A 20,260-nucleotide genomic window follows, 5' to 3' on the forward strand; every position below is an offset into this window, starting at 1 on the left:
GAAGGCAAGCGACCTGGGGCTGAATCTCTAAACTCCTGTTTACGTGTGGACACGTCTGCTGCGGGGGAAATCACTCCGAGTCAGTGAGTTCGCTGGGCTCACTCAGGCCATTATGAAAGTTCAGGTGATGATGTGGAAGTAACTTTATCACAGGCAGTGAGTGAAAAAAGGCCTTCTCCTAGCATCTTTCTTCCCGAATTCTCAAGAAATTACTGTTAGAAGAACTAAGGAGATATCACAAACCTAGCAAAAAAAACTCCTGCCAGTCCTTGCAGAGTTCTTCAGGACTCTGCAGGATTTTTTCAAAACTAGCAGCAAGCCTGAATTTATATATGCAAGGCAAAGGGCTTCGGCTTTGTAAGCGGTAAATCAAGGTATACTTTACCTGTACTGAACTACTGTTAGATTCTGTTCTCCGCAGTGCCTTGCACATCGGATATACCTCATCCAGCTCGACTTACTAGGTTCCCCACCATCAATAAAGTGCTGTAGTGTCCCATCTTGGTCATATATCTAGAGAAGAGGTCAGAAGGTCAAGTAGTTAGAACGAATCATCAGCAATCATTTTCCCTGCTTCCCTTGGTGTCTTTATGTGTCGGCTGCAGCAATTTATTGCCCGTAGGTTTGCTAGTGCTTATGAATGCTTGTGGAAACTCAACTGGAATAACAGAAGAAAAACATTTTCTGGTGATGCAAGTTAATCACGTTTTTCTTATCGAGCCAATCTTCCCTTTATTAATACATTTGTGGCATCTCAAGGATGTGAGTGACCATGTTTCCCAAAGAATATTTAACCTCTTTTGACAGGCTACTCTTAAGTAATGAGCTGCTGGGTAAACAAAGCAAGCTGAGAGGCGAGGCCACGCTGACATGGCTGGAACATCCACACGAGAGGCCCTCCTCTCAAACACATAACTGCTCGAAGGCATTCGGGAGGCAGGGACCATCTGCTTAACAAGCTGGGTGACACCTAGCAGAGGTTGGAGCATTATGGAGCTGTATCACACTGATAAAGCAGACTCTGATTCAGATGAAATAAACGGACTCTCACCTCGCAGAAGATGTAGGACTTCAGCTGTCAGGACCTGAAACTATTAGGAGAGGACTCATGAAAAAAGAGAGACCCTCACAAAGGGAAAGAAAAAATAATAATAACTGTTTCCTATGGATTTTTAATGTCTTAACTAAGGTTGGTCTAATAATTATTGCCTTAGGCCACCTCAAGCAGATTTTCTTTCAAGCACATTCAAGGAAATGAAATCTGCTTCAAACCAGGCAATAAGCGTGGGACAAAAAGTCTTCTGCGAAACAACTGGCCAGCCTAGGACATGCGGAGTCAGTGCTGACAGCAGAGACAATCGGCTCTCACTTCCAGAAACCAGGTCAGCCCTGGGTACCTTGAAGGCTGTGGTATCTAGAGGAGTGGGAGATCCGGGGTTATATATGTACAGCAATTCTCAAAGGTCATCCTCAGCCCTAGGGGCAGCCAGGAAGCAAGGGGTACAGTTCTCAGAAGGACCATGGCAAAACTGGACCTTTTCAAGTAAAATCAGCAGTAAGATTCTGTTCCCCAGAGCATCCTGAGAAAATATTTTTTACCTTTGCTAATCAGCCTTTCCACTTTTCCTTTCCAAATAGACACAGAGATAAGTCTCACAGAGAGCCTCACTGGTTACATTTCGGCCCTAAAATTAGTAGGGTCATTCATATTAATTTAGCTCAGTATTTCTATTCTGGAGGCCAAAGGGCTTAGTGATGACAGTTCTTTTTATCATCACCAGTCATTTTAAAATAGCTGATTTTTTTCTTTTTTTGGCTTTTCTTGAACTCATTTGTCTTCACCCCCAATCTTTCCACTAACCCCCAGAAACAGAAGAGAGACACCAATCTAACCAATACAATTGTTGGAGAAGTTATAACTGGGTAGCAGGCCAGAGTGATTACAGCTGATAATCAATGTAGCCTGAGAAGAATGAAGAGATTCCTGGATTATATTATATTTAAGATTAATGATTTTAAATTCCTAGCTCGGGGATGATGGCAGAGAACGGAAACATTTCATGCAGTGGATACATCTGCTCTTCGAGCAACCTAATGACAGATTTCATATTTAGGTTAGGTTATTACACTGTACTTATTTTGTTGTTGTTGTCTTTGTTTTCGTTTTAGGAAACTGGTTCAAAGGCTCAAAGTCTCAACCCTGAGTCTGCTGTTGACAACCCGTGCAACACTGAACACAGCCATCAGTTCTCTGAATGCCACTGTTTATCTATAACGGAGCCCAAAATGTTGATGATCCAGCCCCCTGCCCTGTCCTTCCCCCATGAACAAACCACCCATGACAGCTGCTAGTGAAAATAACGACACATTTGGAGAAGCGCAGTTCTCCTTTGTGCTTGTAGCTAATGTCCTCAACAGCAAGTAAAACTCTCTAACGTTTATATGTAGTTGTGGGTGTTGCCTTGAGCGTGAGCTCATTTGAACACCAGACACTAGCCAGTCAGTCTTGAAAATGAGTATAAAAAAGTGTTTCCTTCCTTATCCATTCATGTATATGTATAGCTGATTCACTTTGTTATGAAGCAGAAACTGACACACCATTGTAAACAATTATACTCCAATAAAGATGTTAAAAAAAAAAAGTGTTTCCTCCCACACTGTTTCAACAATAGTCTCCTTAAACTAAGTATATTGTGATTACAGGAATCCTACAATTTTTGCCTACCTGGTGAAACTCCTCTCGCCTTGAGGAAAGTAGATGGCTATTTGTCAGGCTTTCCCCAAATATCACACAATGAGCGCACAGCACGAGGTTGAGCCTCCCTGGCTTCAGCCTGATACCGACATCATACGATTTCACATGAAACTGATGAAAATCCCATGTACCTAGTTGGATCGCACAAGTGTGCATCCAGTCAGAGTTGAGGAAGCTCATTCAACCTTGACACTGTTCTTTCCCTCAACCCCCCAGAGCCCAGCTATCACCAGATCCAGCTGAATCTGCCTCCTAAACATCTCTCCTTCTCCACCATCACCATCCTGCCCAAACCAGTTTCCTCTCTTGCCTGAAGGAAGACAAAAGTCCCTTAACTGATCTTCCTGCACCTTCTTCAGGCCCTTCCAACCTAGTCTCTAAAGTACAGCCAGAGTGATCTTTCAAAACAGGAATCTGATGATATGCTTTTCAACCCCCCCCAAAATAAAAACTTCATAAATGTCATAAAATGTCCAGTCATAACAACATATATTCACAGCATGTGAAATTTCGTCATGGGGGCCCATCACACTAATACGGGCAGCACCTCCAACCTACGTTATTTAGGGAGGTGGGTGGAAAACACGTGCCTTTGCAGTTGGCTCAAGACCATCCTGGAGCACTTTCTGGCTTCTGCTGTTAGGAGTTAACATTTAAACTGTGTTTCTTGAAAGTGAAACAATGGGCCAGAAGGCAGTGATGCCTATTTCTGTTCATTTTCCTAATGGAAGTAGAATAAAATTGGGAAAACCAAGATACCCACATGTGCACGCCAAAGAGGAACTAAAGACGACTTCTCAGAAAAGCTCTGGGTCCTAATTTGAGTATTATTATTACTCTCCATCATTAGCTCAAGTTTGCTTCCATCTAAGAGCTTAGTTAAAAAAAATTTTTTTTAAAGAGGGCAATAAAATTCTGCGTGTATCTGAACTATACAAGGACACTGTCCCTGTATCCAGAAGGGCTGACATTATTCCTTCTAGGAGAGAAGGAACCACGAGTGGGGAAATGTTTCAGCAGATTTCGGTCTAGAGCAGCTGCAACAATTTCAAGGTCGGGAAGTTGTTCTTGGAAGCCACATTAACATCTACATTTGTGTGACGCTAAAATGTAATTTTAAGCTAGATACCTAATAGGTCTAAAAAATTTAAGGAATCTAAGGAGATGTATTAATGCCAAGACCAAGAGTTATTTTGTTTTCATTACCTTTCAAAAGATTTAAAATAAGCAGAAAAATATCAAAAATCATGCATAAAGTGTTTAGACAATCTCCTCAGGACTGATGAAAATGTCAAAAAGGTCAGAAATTGTATTCATTCAAATGGTGAGAATGAAGGTAAGAGTTAAATTTAGATTAGGAAAAAAATTCCTTGAAAGAACCCTTGAATCAAGCATAGTTTTTCTGGAAACTGTGCACTTTATTCTGAAAGAATATGAACCACCAAAGTTTTAATATTTGCTCTGCTTTTTCTAAAGAAGCTGAACAAATGACCCTCTGGAGGTAGGGGAAACACATGTAAAGAAACACACAGGACACTTGGTAGGAAAAGGGTTAAATTTTGTAATGGAAACCCCTCAAAGCTGTAGAAAGTATATTCATTTTACAAAGCTAGTCCTAGCATTGCTGAAAGGGAATATAAAATGGCACAGTCACACTGGAGAACATTTTGGCAACATTTTGGCAACATTTTGGCAACAAAGTAAAGTTGACAATGCATATTTCCTGTGACTCAGCAATTTCACTTCTAGGAAATTATTCCAGTGAAACTCTGATACATGTGCCTAAGGAGATGAGTTCAAGGCCGTTCACTGTAGCACAGCTTATAACAGTAAATAATTATAAATAAGAGAAATATCCATCATCAGAAGAATAAATTCATTGTGGTTTATTTATTCAACAAAAAAGTACAAAACACTTAAAATGAATGAACTAGATCTGTTTGCATTAAGATCTAGTTGATATAAACATCAAAAACATAATGTTGATTGAGAAAATCAGGTTGCAGATTAAAGTATATGATATCATTTGTCAACATTTCAAAATATACAAAATAACACCCAATAGTATCTTTTATGAGTGTATATTGTAATATACATATAGCAATATGCCTATCTATATGTATCTATACATATAGTACAATTCTGAACAGACACACAGGAAGGATTCACGATAACTTCATCAGAGTCATGGCTTTGGAAAGAAGGGGATGGAAGGAAAACAAAGGGAACTCACATGTATCTGAAATGCTTCATTTATCTTAAAAAAAAAAAAAGATTCTGAAGCAAATATGGCAAAGTGTTAACACTCACTTTTTTGGTGGCTTGTATATGGCATTTATATATTATACTTTGGACTTTTCTGATTTTTTTTTTAAAATCAAAGAGAGAAAAATAAATGAAAAGAAAGCCTAGCCATTTCTTTCTCTGTACTTCAATTTTTGCATGTGTTGTTAAAATAGAGAAGCCTACTATCTTACCCAAGGTTAAAAACTGTATCTGTGTTATCTTCCTGGGAAACTCTTGGTAATATGTATCACTACATTATCAGCCACTGATTTCCTTCCTGATTGTTTTGTTGCTATTTTAAAACCACTGGTTTTGGTCTGTACTTTTTCTTTTATCCTGTATCAGTGGGAGTAGAAAGATAAGTAAGGGGGAGAGCTCATTCTTACCTTTTTAAGGAACTTTTTATAGTTTTCAACCCAATATTTACTGAAATACCACACATGTGGTTGAGATAATGATCACACAAATTGTCGCTCATTATAAACCACGCATAGATTAACTGAAAACCACCATGTGAAAGGTATTTCATGCAATCCTGAAGATCAGGAAACTGCATTCTCTCCTACGATCTTATTTTCCTAGAACAAGAATCTATTTTACATGAGAACAACATGAGTAAAAACTGCACCAGTGTTGTGTCCTAAAAACACTGGTCGTGAGTGGCTTGTCCACAACTTTGTCATTTATGAATGCTGCCAATTAACATTAACAATAATAATAATCATAGAAACAATGTAAGCCAGTGACTGACTTGGGCCCATTTTAACATAATAGCAAGAAAACCATCTTCTGAATGATAAGAATTTGTGTATATTGGTGGCTCTGAGCAATCTGTTTCTCTAAAGCAAGATTTGCAAACTGGTGGCCCTCCGGCTGAATTCACGTAATTGACCAATTTTGTTTTCTCTCCGGTATTTTAAAATTTTGGAAATTTTATCTAATTTCTAATTTTTCTTGAGAAAAAAAATCAGAAGATGGGTCCCCAATCTCTGGCACTAATCCACGGAAACATCCAAGGCCCCTTCGATGTGGCCTCTTTAGATTAGCCATGGGCTTTTCTCATTCCCCATACTCCCTACTACTCCCTATCCTTAAGTGTTCCTTACTTCACTCATTTACTTAGCTGCTTGGCCTCATAAAGCATTTAAGTTGGAATTCCAGCTGTAAAGGAATTATTGCTACCCCGTGAAAATCAGTCTGCTACCGCTGGGGGCACTTTCAAGAAAACCTGTTTGAACTGATAGCCTGGAAACACTGCAAACATTGATCACTTGGGTGCTGCACAGAAGCCATCACCTGACCAAGATCCAAGCATCTGTGCTGTAGTTTTCCAGGGAGTGGGAGTGCAGAGAAGAGAGTTCATTTCTTTTATTTTTACCAGAAGAGGGTTTCAATAATCTTTTTAAGCAAGGGGTCCGTTTTAATTCAAAGAAGTCATAAATGTAATTACACTATAAAAACAGATAAAAGTTGCTGTGGTCTACTATAATAACAGATAAAAAGCAAGTCCACCAGGAAGCATCCCACCAGCTCAGCGAACCTCACCTTTGCTGTCTGCCGCAGTCACTGGGACATCACCAAGGGCCCACAGTGAAGCAGGGACCCTGTTTGAAAAATCACAGGCAGAGCACTTCCTCCACTAGATAGGCTTCAGTCAACAACTCTGCTAGACAGCTGAGTACCTTGGCTAAGTTTAGAGGCCAGGGAAATGAGATTTGGAAGAAATCTCAGAGATGGCCTGTTCTAACCTGATCAGTTTGCAGTCAGCCCTTGGTTCTCGCGCAAGTTCCGCATCCGCGTATTCAGCCAATCGCGGAGGGCGCACAGACACGAGGGCAGAGGGCCGAATGCACCATGCTGGCTTATACAGGGCAGCGGTCCCCAACCTTTCTGGCACCGGGACCAGTTTCCTAGAAGACAATTTTTCCACGGACCGGGGTAGGGGGTGGGAATGGTTTCGGGATGATTCAAGAGCATTACGTTTATTGTGCACTTTATTTCTATTATCATTACACTGTAATATCTAATGAAGTAATTATACAACTCACCATAACTACTCAGTCACATGCAGAATCAGTGGGAGCCCTGAGCTTGTTTTCACTGATAAAGTTTTGATATGAGTCTGCAAGCAATTGATTTATAATGGTCTCTGTGCAGTCAAACCTCTCTGCTAATGATAATCTATATTTGCAGCCGCTCCCCAGCGCCCAGCCTCAGCTCCACCTCAGATCATCAGGCATTAGATTCTCATGAGGAGCACACAACCTAGATTCCTCACATATGCGCAGTTCACAGTAGGGTTTGCGCTCCTGTGAGAATCTAATGCCAACACTGATCTGACAGGAGGCGGAGCTCACGCGGTAATGCGAGCGATGGGGAGCAGCTGTAAATACAGATGAAGCTTCGCTCGCTCACCCGCCACTCGCCTCCTGCTGTGCGGCCCGGTTCCTAACAGGCCACAGACCAGTGCCGGTCCGTGGCCCAGGGGTTGGGGACCCCTGATATAGGGGACTTGAGCATCCACAGAATGGGGTATCCATGGTGGGTCCTGGAACTGATCCCCTACAGATACCAAGGGACGACTATATACATAAGGAAAAGGGGTCTCCAAAAGTTAGTGACTTAGACAAACTAAGACTCTAGTCAATGGCAGAATGAGGCCTCCTCACACCTCATTTAATCCTACAGATATTCTAAAGAGAGCCACAGACCTTAAACAAAAGGAACTTGAATTATAACTTAAACATTAATCTGCTCCTCCCAGAACTGGGATCTCTGAATTTTGGCATGGAAAAAAGGAAAAAGAAAATGTCCAAAGGTTTTATTTGAAAGTATTAGCCAATTTTCAGAGAGTAGGGAGACATCTCAGGCTCCCTCTCCTACGATTCCACACCGTGGCATGTCCCCGTGCCTAGGCCCAAGCAGCAGCATTTGGTCATGTGCTGAAACACCAGTCTCCTTCAGTTTTCCCCCACATTTGAGGTGAGGGTGCATATTTTACATCCAAACATCTAACACAAGGCCTAACACGTTGGCAAAATTCAAAACATGCTGAAGTGAACTGAATTGAATTCTCACAATAATTCTATAGCTTCTTAAAGATCTCAGATTTTATTCAAAGCTTGAGAAGAAATCGCCACTAAATGCAATTAAAACTTCATTCTAAGCACTAACAACCAGGGCTTTTTAAAGAAAATATTACATCCTTTTTGAACCTAACTTCTTTCAATTCTATGAAATGCGAAGGTGGTTTTCATATGATGATTAAAATGTAATAAACAATTACCATAGAAAAGGGTCAAGAAGAGTTCTTGGGGAGTTTTCCAGTTTAAACCTAAGAGCCCAGCACTGTTTTAAGTCCCTTCACAGCACATGGAAGATCCAGGGAAGAACAGATACAAAGAGGGTTTCTCAGATCTCCTCCACCTATTCTCTACACACTACCTTTAGACGACCCCATCTTTCTGTAAAATTCAGAAAACAAGGGCTTCAGTAATCAAGTGTATTAGTAATTTGAGAAACTGAATTGAAAACTATACTGTTTGGCAAGATGGATAAAAATGTTTTACTGTGAGATTCCTTTGTATCAGAAGATAGAGGTGCAATATTTTGTTATACAACTATTTACACAAAAGAATAATTCTTGACTGTTTAGACTGAAAAGTTTAAAAAACACAATACCTTTGTTGCTCAATAAAAGATTTTACTTTTAATAGTATGGTTGGGGCTTCCCTGGTGGCGCAGTGGTTGGGAGTCCGCCTGCCGATGCAGGGGCGCGGGTTCGTGCCCCGATCCGGGAGGATCCCACATGCCGCGGAGCGGCTGGGCCCGTGAGCCATGACCGCTGGGCCTGCGCGTCCAGAGCCTGTGCTCCGCAACAGGAGAGGCCGCAGCAGTGAGAGGCCCGCGTACCACAAAAAAAAAAAAAAAAAAAAATAGTATGGTTGTTAGAGGAGACTTTCTAAAGTATTACCAATGAAAACATGCAATAGGAGCCACCCCAGTCAGGAGGAACTGGAGAGGGTAGAGGGCAGAGGTTAAGAGCACGTGCGTGGGTGTCAGCTCCAATGTGTGTGAGTTACAATCATAGCTTCACCTCGGATAGCCAAGTGACTTTGGGCAGTTACTTAACCTCTTGAGGAAGCTGAGACCTTCTTGGAAAAAAAGGGTGCTAATGACAGTCCCAGTCAAAGGGCTGATATGAAAATCAAATGAGCTAGTATATGTAAAGGACTTAAATCAGCGCTGGGCACATGGTAAGAGTCCAGAAAGCATTAGCTATCCTTAGGCCATCACTATAATTAGATGGGAAATGTCAGCCTGGACTTCATCTACTAACCTGCTCATGGACACTGACCACAAGATAATACATGTGGCATTTGCAAACTCATTATTGCTAAGATTACAAGACCGGAACATTACAAGCTCATTGAGGGCAGGAATGCATTTTAAATATTTTAAGATTTTAACCATCGGTACCTTACACAAAGCTTTGTACATAACAGGAAATCAACTTTTGTTCAAAGAGAGAGAAGGAAAAATTGGGAATAACATAAAGGGGGTGTAGGAATAAACCAGTCGTTCTCGTTTATGTTTTGCCCCCCCAATGAGTCTATCCAAAAATAAAACAAAATATAAAAAATGCTGGATGAATGTGAATACTATCTAGAAAACAGTAAGGAAGCATTTCGTCAGTTCTACATTTTCCATTTCTTAAAGTTAACACAGTGTTACAAACATGTAATCCAAAAGACACAGACACCCACCACACCTTTAAGAGCATTCCTGGAGTATCTCTGTAACTAACAGGTTGTTACAAGCATTTTAATTAATTGTGGCTTCAGCCCTCTTACTGAATATTCCCTACCATGCAGCTGCTTGACCTCTGAAGACACTGACATTTCTGGCCAGAGGAGGCTCCAACTCACAGTGCCTCATGTCTACATGAGCACTGAGCATGGCCAAGGTAGGTGAGCTGTCTGTGCAGTCAAATGTACCTGGAGGAGGAGCAGGGGACATTTGTGGATGGCAGCCTTGAGCATCAGATCAACAGGGAGCACTGTCAGCCATGGCTTCCGGGCACTGCTTCCCAATCTAGAGAGGAAGACAGCAAGAACCACACCACTGTGGTCTCCTAAAAGCTCTACTTGTAAACTTTCAACTCAAGCTAAGTCAAACCTTGAGAAGAGAGACCACAAAACAATACTTTAGAAATGAGTTAAGCAGGAATTCCCTGGCGGTCCAGTGGTTAGGACTCTGTGTTTTCACTGCTGAGGGTACGGGTCTGATCCCTGGTCAGGGAACTAAGATCCTGCAAGCTGTGTGGCTCCACCAAAAAAAAAAAAAAAAAAAAAATGAGTGAAGCATCTGCCTCCACCTTAACACAAAGAAAGAACAGCAGCTAATAACCAGGTCATACACATTTGAGAGGGATTTTAGTTTATAAAATACTTTCCCAAGCCTAATTGATCCTTACAACTGACCTAGAAGGTAGGCTGGAACACTTATTCCATTTTACAGATCAGAAACTTTGGGCTGAGAAGGGTGAAATGACTTGCCCACAGTCATAGAGTGGGTCTGTGAGTGTGACAAGGATGAAACCCTCCTGAATCATGGGCCCCATGTGACTGTTGTTTTTATCACATCCCATTTGTCTTATCAGGGAGAACTAGCCGAGCTTTTTCATTAAAAGCACCTGAAACTCTTCAAAGGAAGGAATGAGGGCCATGAAAATGTCCATAATGGTTAATAATGTCATTATCAAATTCCTATTTTCAGAGCAAACGTCAATTTAGTGAGAATTACTTAACCTGTCAGTCAAATTTACACAAAGCAACCATGCAATGGACAAAGCCACCACTCCCCCACTCTGTAAAACCCACTCTCCTTCCACTGGCCATGTGTCATAATGACCAGGACCACCAAAAAAATGGCCAAAGCATAAGTCTGTGGACGAAGATGCATATTCTAAAATGAAAGTTTCTTCATGAAAGCAAATACTTGTTACTGTGGCCAGATTTATTTGTGTTCAGTTTTTCCACTTTTTTCTCAAATATATAATACTATACATGTTTTTTCATTTCAAAAATTTCTCCATTAGAATTAACTTATTTTGTTGTTATTTTTCATAAGAAAACTCTTCCCTCTCATTTTGGTTTGGAGTATTTTGGAATATCTGGAATGCCAAGGTTTTGAGTTGAGGTTTCAAAGGTCAAGAAGTGAGTAATGGTTATATACACCGTTGCCGTATTTTCAGTAATGCTGATATAAAGCTATATACTGTACTTTGTCAATTCACATTCATCAAGTTCCAGAAATATTAGAAAATCATTAGAGGTTTATGTTGACTTTGCAGATAATACTAACACATAAGTCAAGACTGAAATATGGTAATCAGAAAAACAGTTGAAAAGTGTCAATAAACTGTAAAACACCGGTGGGGGTATCCGTGAAGCCTGCCTCAGAGAGCCAGGCGTGGGAAGAGATGAGATGGGTGTTTTGGTCACACTGTGGGGTAGCAGCTGTTAGGCTGCAGGCTGGCAGAGGAGAGTGGGTGACTGAGGATTCCAGCATGGAGATCAGGAGCTCCCGAGAGCCTCTGAGCGTTTGGTGAATCCCTTTATCTCCGAGGATGGCAGTGGTCACCCATAAAGCCTGCCATCCATCAATCCAGATTCTTCTTCAGACATCCTCTGTCTGTTGATCAGAGGGAAGACTTTGGGGATCAGGCTTGCATTATCAGGACTTTGTCTGTGATCCAAACAAGCCACTGAACCTTTAACTTTTCACTTGGCAGAAGCATATATGCTGGAAAAGTCCTGACAGTTCATTCATTTTGCTCCATCCTGGAGCCCGCTGATGTCTGACTGGGGAGACCCACCCTCTTTGATGTTGTCCTCTTTTGAGAGTGCCCTGCTGTGAAAAAAGTTTTATCCATCCAAATTAAAGAGAAATATTTCTGCATCCAGCTGTTAGCTGTGACACGTTTGCCATTTTTCAGGGCACTGGCTTGGTGCCATCCGCAGGCTCGGCTGCAAACCTTTCTTTTCCCCTCTCCTCTGTCACAGCAGTAATACCCACAGTGCACAACTGTCTCCAGTATCCATACAACACCTACACTGAAAAGGAAAATACTGCTAATCCTATATTGCTAAGAACAGCCTTGGAAATATTTTCATGCAGTAATTTATCTTTTATTTCTTTCCTTTTTTTCTTTTTTTTTTGTATCAGCACTAATGTTTTTCACAAACTGTAAAATCTTTGATGTAAGCCACCCATTTAAAGACTGCTTTTACTCTTTTTTTAAAAAATCCAGTTTTAATTAAAGTAACCAGCAAGAAGTCCTGACCAAATGAAATGAATTTGAATCCTGTGAAAACTTGTTTCATATGTACTGGGTCCACACTTAAAAATGGACATTTGCTCAGTGGAGAGAGCTCTGGGTAAATGAAGAAAAACTCTCATGAAAGTTTGAATAAACATTCAGATCTAAGTAATCAAGAAAGCCTGTATCTTCTCATATTTGTTAAATGCCACTGGGGCTTATATAGACTGCTGCCATGAACTGTATGTATTATAAGCAAAGGGCAGCTCACAGTATTACCACGTTTTTCCGTATCTACTGAGATGAACGAGCGAAACACCACAGCTTCCAGCTACCCTCCCATTCTGGCCCTTCTTGATCTTCTCTCTCATTTTCACTTTTGCTGAGGTGGAAAGGGATCCGTGGAACCAGATCTCAGCACTGAGCATCAGAGAATCCTGCCTTATGACTAATCTCAGACTCTGACTAGTGAACACGCACAGCTACTCTCCATCCTTTCTCACATAAGTGAGAGGTGGGTTTTGAAAAAAATAAACAACAACGTGCTCCTTGTGAGAAAGCATCAATTTTGGAAAATTAAACCACAGGGAAATTTGAATGAACATACTCCTACAGTTGGAAAAACAAAGCCCTAGTTTTCTACCAAATAGGAAAGGGGACCATTATTTTGTTAAAATAATCCTAGAAATATTACCAGTGTGAACTGCTGGGATTTGCACATTATCTATGATAGTGTACCAAATAGTTCTACACTTGAAAGCCACAAAAGAACACAGTAAAGTGAGTGCATTGTGGTAAGCACTTGAATTCTCCATATGGTTCATGCACTGTATCTTATGGGGTATTATTTAACCCTTACTGTAGTGGAAATTACTGGTTTATAAATTCCACAGGGTATGATACTATACAGACCTTTAGATCTTGATAAAAATGATAAGTGATTTTATACTTCAGCATGGTAGCTATGATTTCCAAGAAGCAGCCTGGACCAAAGCCTAGGTGCAAACTGCTATGTTAGTGATAATATTAAAAAACTTACAAGGTACTAAGTGGGGAATGTTTGCAAAGAGAATGTCCCTAAAAAATCAGAGCGAGGCTACTTCCATATATGTGTAGACACACACACACCATGCCCTAGAGGTCACCCTTCTTTTTTTAGTAAGAACTTTCTGAAGACACAGAACGTTTGTTCCAATGAAATCATGGTTTCCTATGGTTTTACTTCTTTTCAAAGTAGTCTACAGCTTTATTTCTTCACTGCAATGTGTCACTCTCTAAATTATTATGTTTTCTCAAGTCTACGACATTCTTTTCCTAACCACACCAATAAAGTGTGATTGTCAGACACGCTTTATTAAGGGGAAGGTGACCATCTGTCAAGCGTAGAAAACCTATTTTCAGATCTTAAATAATCTAGGAGACATTCCTTACGTCAAGTTGTGCCCTCAATTCCCAATTTACACCATCATGCCCTGGATCACAGGAGAATGGAAGGAACAAAATAAATCCTAGATTCAGGGTGCTCAAGAAAGTGAGAGTGTGGAGGCTAAAGCAGGCCTAAACCAGGTGGTCTCAAGGGAGAGCCCCCTGAGCTTGCTGTCCTCCCAAGATAACTGCTTACAGGCAAAACCGAGTGAAATTCTAAGTTTGTCCTGGAGCAAGAAACATGGGCGAGGGATGAAATTTGCCTTCTCAGAACCATTCTTCTTGAAGGAAGGTTTGCACAGTTGTGCAGAGGACTGAATGAACACAGTGGTTTGCCATAGATCTCCTCCCCATCAAGATCCAGGAGATGAGGCAGCAAGGACAGAAGGTCATGGCAGTAATGGTGAGCCTTGAATGGAGACTTCTGACTTCCCAGACAGCATTCTTTCAACAAACATTTAGAAAGCAGCTACTACGTGCCAGCCACCGTGCTTAGTGCAGGGCATTAAAAACTTAAGACCCGGTCCCTACCCTCAAGCAATTAACAGTTCAATAGGAGAGATACACACTTAAACAAATCAGAAGACATTTATTCTGGCATGACGATCTGTAGATTTTCCCATCCAATCTTTGAACATTTGTCTAGAATGGGGTTCCTAGGTGTAGGAAGGGTAATCCATTACAATTCTGTAAAAAGGACATCGGGACTTAAAGAGTTAAAGCTAGCTATTTAAACAAATTGTAGACTGTGAAGGCAGCATTAAACAAACATTTAATTAAAATCTGCCAGACTATAACCTCAATGAGGGCAAAGATAAAATGTCTTGTTTGCTATAGTTTCCCTAACGGTTAACAGAGAGCTCAGCATACTGTAGTGCTTGGTGTTCAATAAATGTCTGTTGGTTAGTTGGTTTAGTGGGTGGATGGGTGGATGAGTGGATGGGTGGATGGGTGGATGGGTGGATGGGTGGATGGGTGGATGGGTGGATGGGAGGGTGGATGAGTGGATGGGTGGATGGGTGGATGGGAGGGTGGATGGGTGGATGAGTGGATGAGTGGATGGGTGGATGGGTGGATGGGTGGATGGGTGGATGGGAGGGTGGATGGGTGGATTGGTGAGTGGGTGGGTGGGTGGATGGGTGGATGGGAGGGTTGATGGGTGGGTGGGTGGATGGGTGGGTGGGAGGGTGGATAGGTGGATGAGAGGATGGATGGGTGGATGGGTGGGTGGGAGGGTGGAAGGGTGGGTGGATGGGTGGATGGGTGGATGGGTGGATGGGAGGGTGGGTGGATGGGGGGGTGGATCGGAGGGTGGATGGGTGGATGGGAGGGTGGGTGGGTGGATGAGAGGATGGATGGGTGGATGGGTGGGTGGGAGGGTGGGAGGGTGGAAGGGTGGGTGGATGGGTGGGTGGATGGGGGGGTGGATCAGAGGGTAGATGGGTGGATGGGAGGGTGGATGGGTGGATGGGAGGGTGGATGGGAGGGTGGATGGGAGGGTGGATGGGTGGGTGGGTGGGTGGGTGGATGGGTGGGTGGGTGGATGGGTAGGTGGGTGGATGGATGGGTGGATGGGAGGGTGGATGGGAGGGTGGATGGGTGGGTGGGTGGGAGGATGGGTGGGTGGGTGGGTGGGTGGGTGGATGGGTGGTTGGGTGGATGGGTGGGTGGGTGGATGGGTGGGTGGGTGGATGAGAAGGTGGATGGGTGGATGAGAAGGTGGATGGGTGGATGAGAAGGTGGATGGGTGGATGAGAAGGTGGATGAGAGGGTGGATGAGAGGGTGGATGAGAGGGTGGATGAGAGGGTGGATGAGAGGGTGGATGAGAGGGTGGATGAGAGGGTGGATGAGAAGGTGGATGAGAGGGTGGATGAGAAGGTGGATGAGAGGGTGGATGAGAGGATGGATGGGTGGATGGGTGGATGGGTGGGTGGGAGGGTGGATGGGTGGGTGGGAGGGTGGAAGGGTGGGTGGATGGGTGGATGAGAAGGTGGATGGGTAGATGAGAAGGTGGATGGGTGGATGAGAAGGTGGATGGGTGGATGAGAGGATGGATGGGTGGATGGGTGGATGGGTGGGTGGGAGGGTGGAAGCGTGGGTGGATGGGAGGGTGGATGGGAGGGTGGATGGGATGGGGGGGTGGATGGGAGGGGGGTGGATGGGTGGGTGGATGGGAGGGTGGATGGGTGGGTGGGTGGGTGGGTGGGCGAATGGAAGGGTGGATGGGAGGGTGGGTGGGTGGGTGGATGGGAGGGTGGGTGGGAGGGTGGGTGGGTGGGTGGATGGGAGGGTGGGTGGGAGGGTGGGTGGGTGGATGGGAGGGTGGATGGGAAGGTGGGTGGGTGGATGGGAGGGTGGATGGGTAGGTGGGTGGATTGATGGGTGGGTGGATGGGTGGCTGGGTACATAGATGAATGAATAGAGAGTCAGAAGGATACAGGTGATAGGATAAGGTGCCTTCTAGGTACCCAAGCATTAAAGGCTGGACCATGTCTCTCTGCCCTTTGGGCAGGCCAACACATCTAAGGCAGAAATGAATATCCTACTGGGAAAATTTTAAGGAATGCAACATTGCCGAAAAAGTGTACTTTTCCTTACTAATTAAAATTAACAGTACTTTTATTATTTTTCCCCTAGTTCTTTGTTTCTTTTTTAAGTTTCAGTTTTACTGAAGTATAACTGACAAATAAAATTGTAAGACATTTAAAGTGTACATGGTGGTAATTTGATATACACTGTAAAAGGATTTCCTCCCCTTCTAGTTACTTAACACATCCATCATTTCACAGACTTATCTTTTTTTTCTTTTTGGTAAGAACATTTAAGTTCCTTTAAAAATGTTCAGTTGTCTCTGCAGAGCAGAGGTCACTGCAAAGCAGCTGGATGGAGACTTCAGTCAATGGCAAGGCCAGAGCCTGGCACATACCTGCCTCTCTGCAGTTGTCCCCTCTCGTGCCGCTCACCCCCCCCCCCCGACAAATCTGCCCCCTGCTGTGGGTCACTGTTACTACCCCTAGTCTTCTCTTTAGGTGGCTCATTTTCTACCTTCCATCATCCTTCCAGCCCTCTCTTCTGGGCCCAGTGCTTGCCCTCATCAGGCTTCCAGTAACTGAGACTTACATCCAGTTTTGAGTGTAGGTCAACATGCTGCTCGTGGAAAGAATATTTACATTTAGAGCTTTATCTTCAAGTGAGGCTTGAAAGGGGGTCTGCCTTTTGAAAGGAATTTGAAGTACCATAATAGGGGCTGAAGTCATCCTGGGGAGGACAAATGACCATCCCTGGGACCCTTCTATTGCACAGATAGATGGTCCATTTTGGTCCTCAGTAGAGATGCAGGGTCAGGCCGCTGACTGTGCTGCTACAGCTCCAGGTCAAGGGCACAGGTAGCTTCGGAAGTGTGGGGGGCCTGGAGGAGAAGGTCAGGGACTCTGGGCAACCCCAGCTCCTCCTGCAGAAGCGTTTTCTGCAGATCCGCTCCAGGGTGTGCCGGCAGTGCCACTCAGCCTCACTTACATAAAGAGCCTCAAATTTAGACCTTTGAAGTCATTTCCAAATGAGGTTATACATACAATCAGGAGACAGACTGACAGGATTAAAAGAAGGCAGCCTTTGCAAACTCTGAACCTGGGTCCTTTGACCAGACCACACTGCCTGAAGTAAACCATAAATTAACATTTTTATAAATCCTGTAATTAACTTATGAATAGCACAATTGTATGTTTCTGGTATTAAAAGCATTAAGCTGTTAAAGATAAACATTTAAAGTATACCACTGCTTTTGTAACCCTGTTTCGGCATTTTTTCATTTTTCCATATATCAAGGACCTCAAAAAATGGAAGTTGCCCAGGTCTCTAAACAGCCCTGGTTAGGGCTTGTTAATAAAGCTCCTTTTACACAGTCAGGCCAGAGGGCTGGCCAGTGTGTAGCCAACATGATATTTTCCCACAAAGAGACAGTCCTGTGTTCCTGGATCCGCAGTCAAGTCCTCAAGGCATGATTCCCCAGAAATCCAACCAAGAAAAGTAGTAAACCTGAACGTCTGAGGCACAAGGTTTGCAAATCTCTGGCTAGCGGAGGTGTGACTAATGTCAACACCCAAAGAAAACCAACACCTAGTTATCACATTGTTAGAACATGCATGCTTCCTAACTTTTAGACAAGACTTAGGATTCCTTTCTTTCCACAGGAAGCACCTGTGGGATGAAAGTAAAGAATGGAAAGAAATCTCTCACACCGGGGTCCATAGTGAGGTTTCAGGTAAGACTACAAATACCTTGAATCTCAAGAAAATGACATACGTGCATATGGGTAATCTTCTGGGAAGAAGTTCTGTAGAGTTAGTGGATTCTCAAAGGGGGTGTGTCTACACACACACACACACACGAAACTACTGCCAGGTTCTACACATTCAGACAAGAGAAAGTACTGAATGAAGAAATGGAAATGAAACTATCTGTGGATGAGTTAGAATCCTTGAAGTGTTTTACGTACTTTTGGTGAGGTTCTCTTTAAGGACTGATAAGCTTCTTTGGGCCTCTGAACTGTCTGATCTCATTCTCATTTCCTCTTCTCTGAAGCTAGGGACCGTGAGCTTTCCGTGATCCCTTTACTGGCTCATTTTGTATTTGATTACAATTGTGTTTTGTTGTACTGGTTTTGCCTAAAACTCTGACCACATTTTCATGACCATTAGAAAAGTAAACTGGAATAGTAAACCTTTGGTTGGTTTATTTCATAAGACATATTTTTAGCTTAGAGATCATGTGAGTGGGCCAGATTACACTGGATGGCTCAGTGTTTCAGCTCGGTGGACATTAAGCATTCTGGATTTAGTGAGTCAATGGTTATTAATACTCCAAAGCATTCCCTTTCAGCTTTGATCAAACCCTTCGATGCCACCATTTTTTCCTACTAAAAAGAAGGTATATAGTCACACTAAATCAGCCCACCCAATAGAACCGCTTGCTTTGTAAATTGTAAAGTTTTTCTAAATTAAGGCATTATTTACCTTCTTCGGCCTTATGCCTTTACATTTCCTAATTAATTCATTGGTAGATGAGCTACAAAATAGGAATCCTGGGTTCTAATTCTGACTTGGCCAGTAGTAACTTTGTGATGTAGATAAGTCACTTAACCTGACTTTTCAAGTCCTCCAAAGTGAAGTATGGATGTTAAATTAGATGACTTTTGGGATCCTCCAGCTCAACTTCCATGATCCTATGAATTGATGACTGTGTAAATATGTCTTAAATATAAGTACTTGGTTGCTGGAACTCGGAAGGATAAAAGCTATAACAACCATTTTGAGTACATATAAAAATATTTTGATGTCCAGTAAGGTGGGGGGGGGGTAGAATAACAACCTTAAGTCACATACTTTTTCATTATATCTGTGCCAATTTAATTATAATTCATACCTTCCAAGCTATAGAGTATACCTAAGTCAAAAATAAACTCTTCAACAGTTATATATTTTTAAATTCCATGTAATTGAAAGTGAATTCAATTATGCAAATATGTAATGGATACATTCAGATTTCAGTGAAAAGTAGACACAGTCATGGAATAGAATCAGACAGCCTGAGTCTGAATCATAGATTCAGCAATTAGGAGCTGTGTCATCTTGGGCAAAACACTTATCTCATTTGTAAGATGAGGAAGATGTTAGTGTAACTTCCAAAGGGTTTTGTTAGGCTGAAATGAGATGATCCATATAAGTGCCTGACACATAGTAACTGCTCAATAAATAGCACCAATTATCATTGCTTTTTACTGGTGGGTTTGAGTTTTCCTTTCCAAAACAAATTTCCCTTTACTTCAATATTTCTGAAAAACTAAGTACAGAAGAAAATGACAGAATTTTCATCCCTTGGGTGTTGTGTGTTCAATGGAATTGGGCAGAATAGGAATCAAATCTCAGCTGTGTGACTTTGAGTTGTGGGTGACTTTGAGCAAATTGCTTAATATTTCCAAGTTCATTTTTTCATGTGTAAAAAGAGAATAATAGGCTGTGCTAGGATTGAGAAAAATAAGGCACACAACAAAGGCTGAGAATAGTGGCAGACACACAGCTACAAAAAAGAATTACTAGAAAAATTAAAAATTTTTCTGTAGTTCAGTGGCCCCATTATCTTAAATACTAAGAGAGCCAAATAATAACAAATTCTGAAAAAAACTCTATACAATTATTTTTAATTAAAAACATAAATGCCACGGTACTCAATGTTTAAAATATTAACTGAGGCACATTCCAACTTGAAAATAAATTTCCACGTCATTTCAGTTTTATCTCATTTCATTGTAACACATCGTATTTCTTTTTAGGTTAAAATAAGTTTAGAGGGGGAAAATAAATACTACTTCTATGTCCTCAAAAGAATCAGAATTTGATATATTTATTTTACAGAACAATTCTGAGCTTGGGATATAATTACTCAAAACTGGGTTATAAAACCAAGGAAGTAT

At 42.1% G+C, this 20,260-nt stretch overlaps 1 protein-coding gene across 1 annotated transcript in view; it reads right to left on the bottom strand.

Annotated features, from left to right (window-relative positions):
- PRDM6 (PR/SET domain 6) overlaps nt 1–20,260 on the bottom strand; it is a gene marked incomplete at both ends in the record, with an annotated part of 98,922 nt that overhangs the window by 30,296 nt on the left and 48,366 nt on the right. Inside the window, one exon of the mRNA XM_082835658.1 lies at nt 386–513. Within this exon, the coding sequence (XP_082691784.1) occupies nt 386–513 (128 nt within the window). The remainder of the gene's footprint in view (nt 1–385; nt 514–20,260) is intronic.

Source organism: Leucopleurus acutus (genome assembly GCF_964270905.1).
Source record: "Leucopleurus acutus genome assembly, chromosome: 3".
NCBI classification, from domain to species: Eukaryota; Metazoa; Chordata; class Mammalia; order Artiodactyla; family Delphinidae; genus Leucopleurus; species Leucopleurus acutus.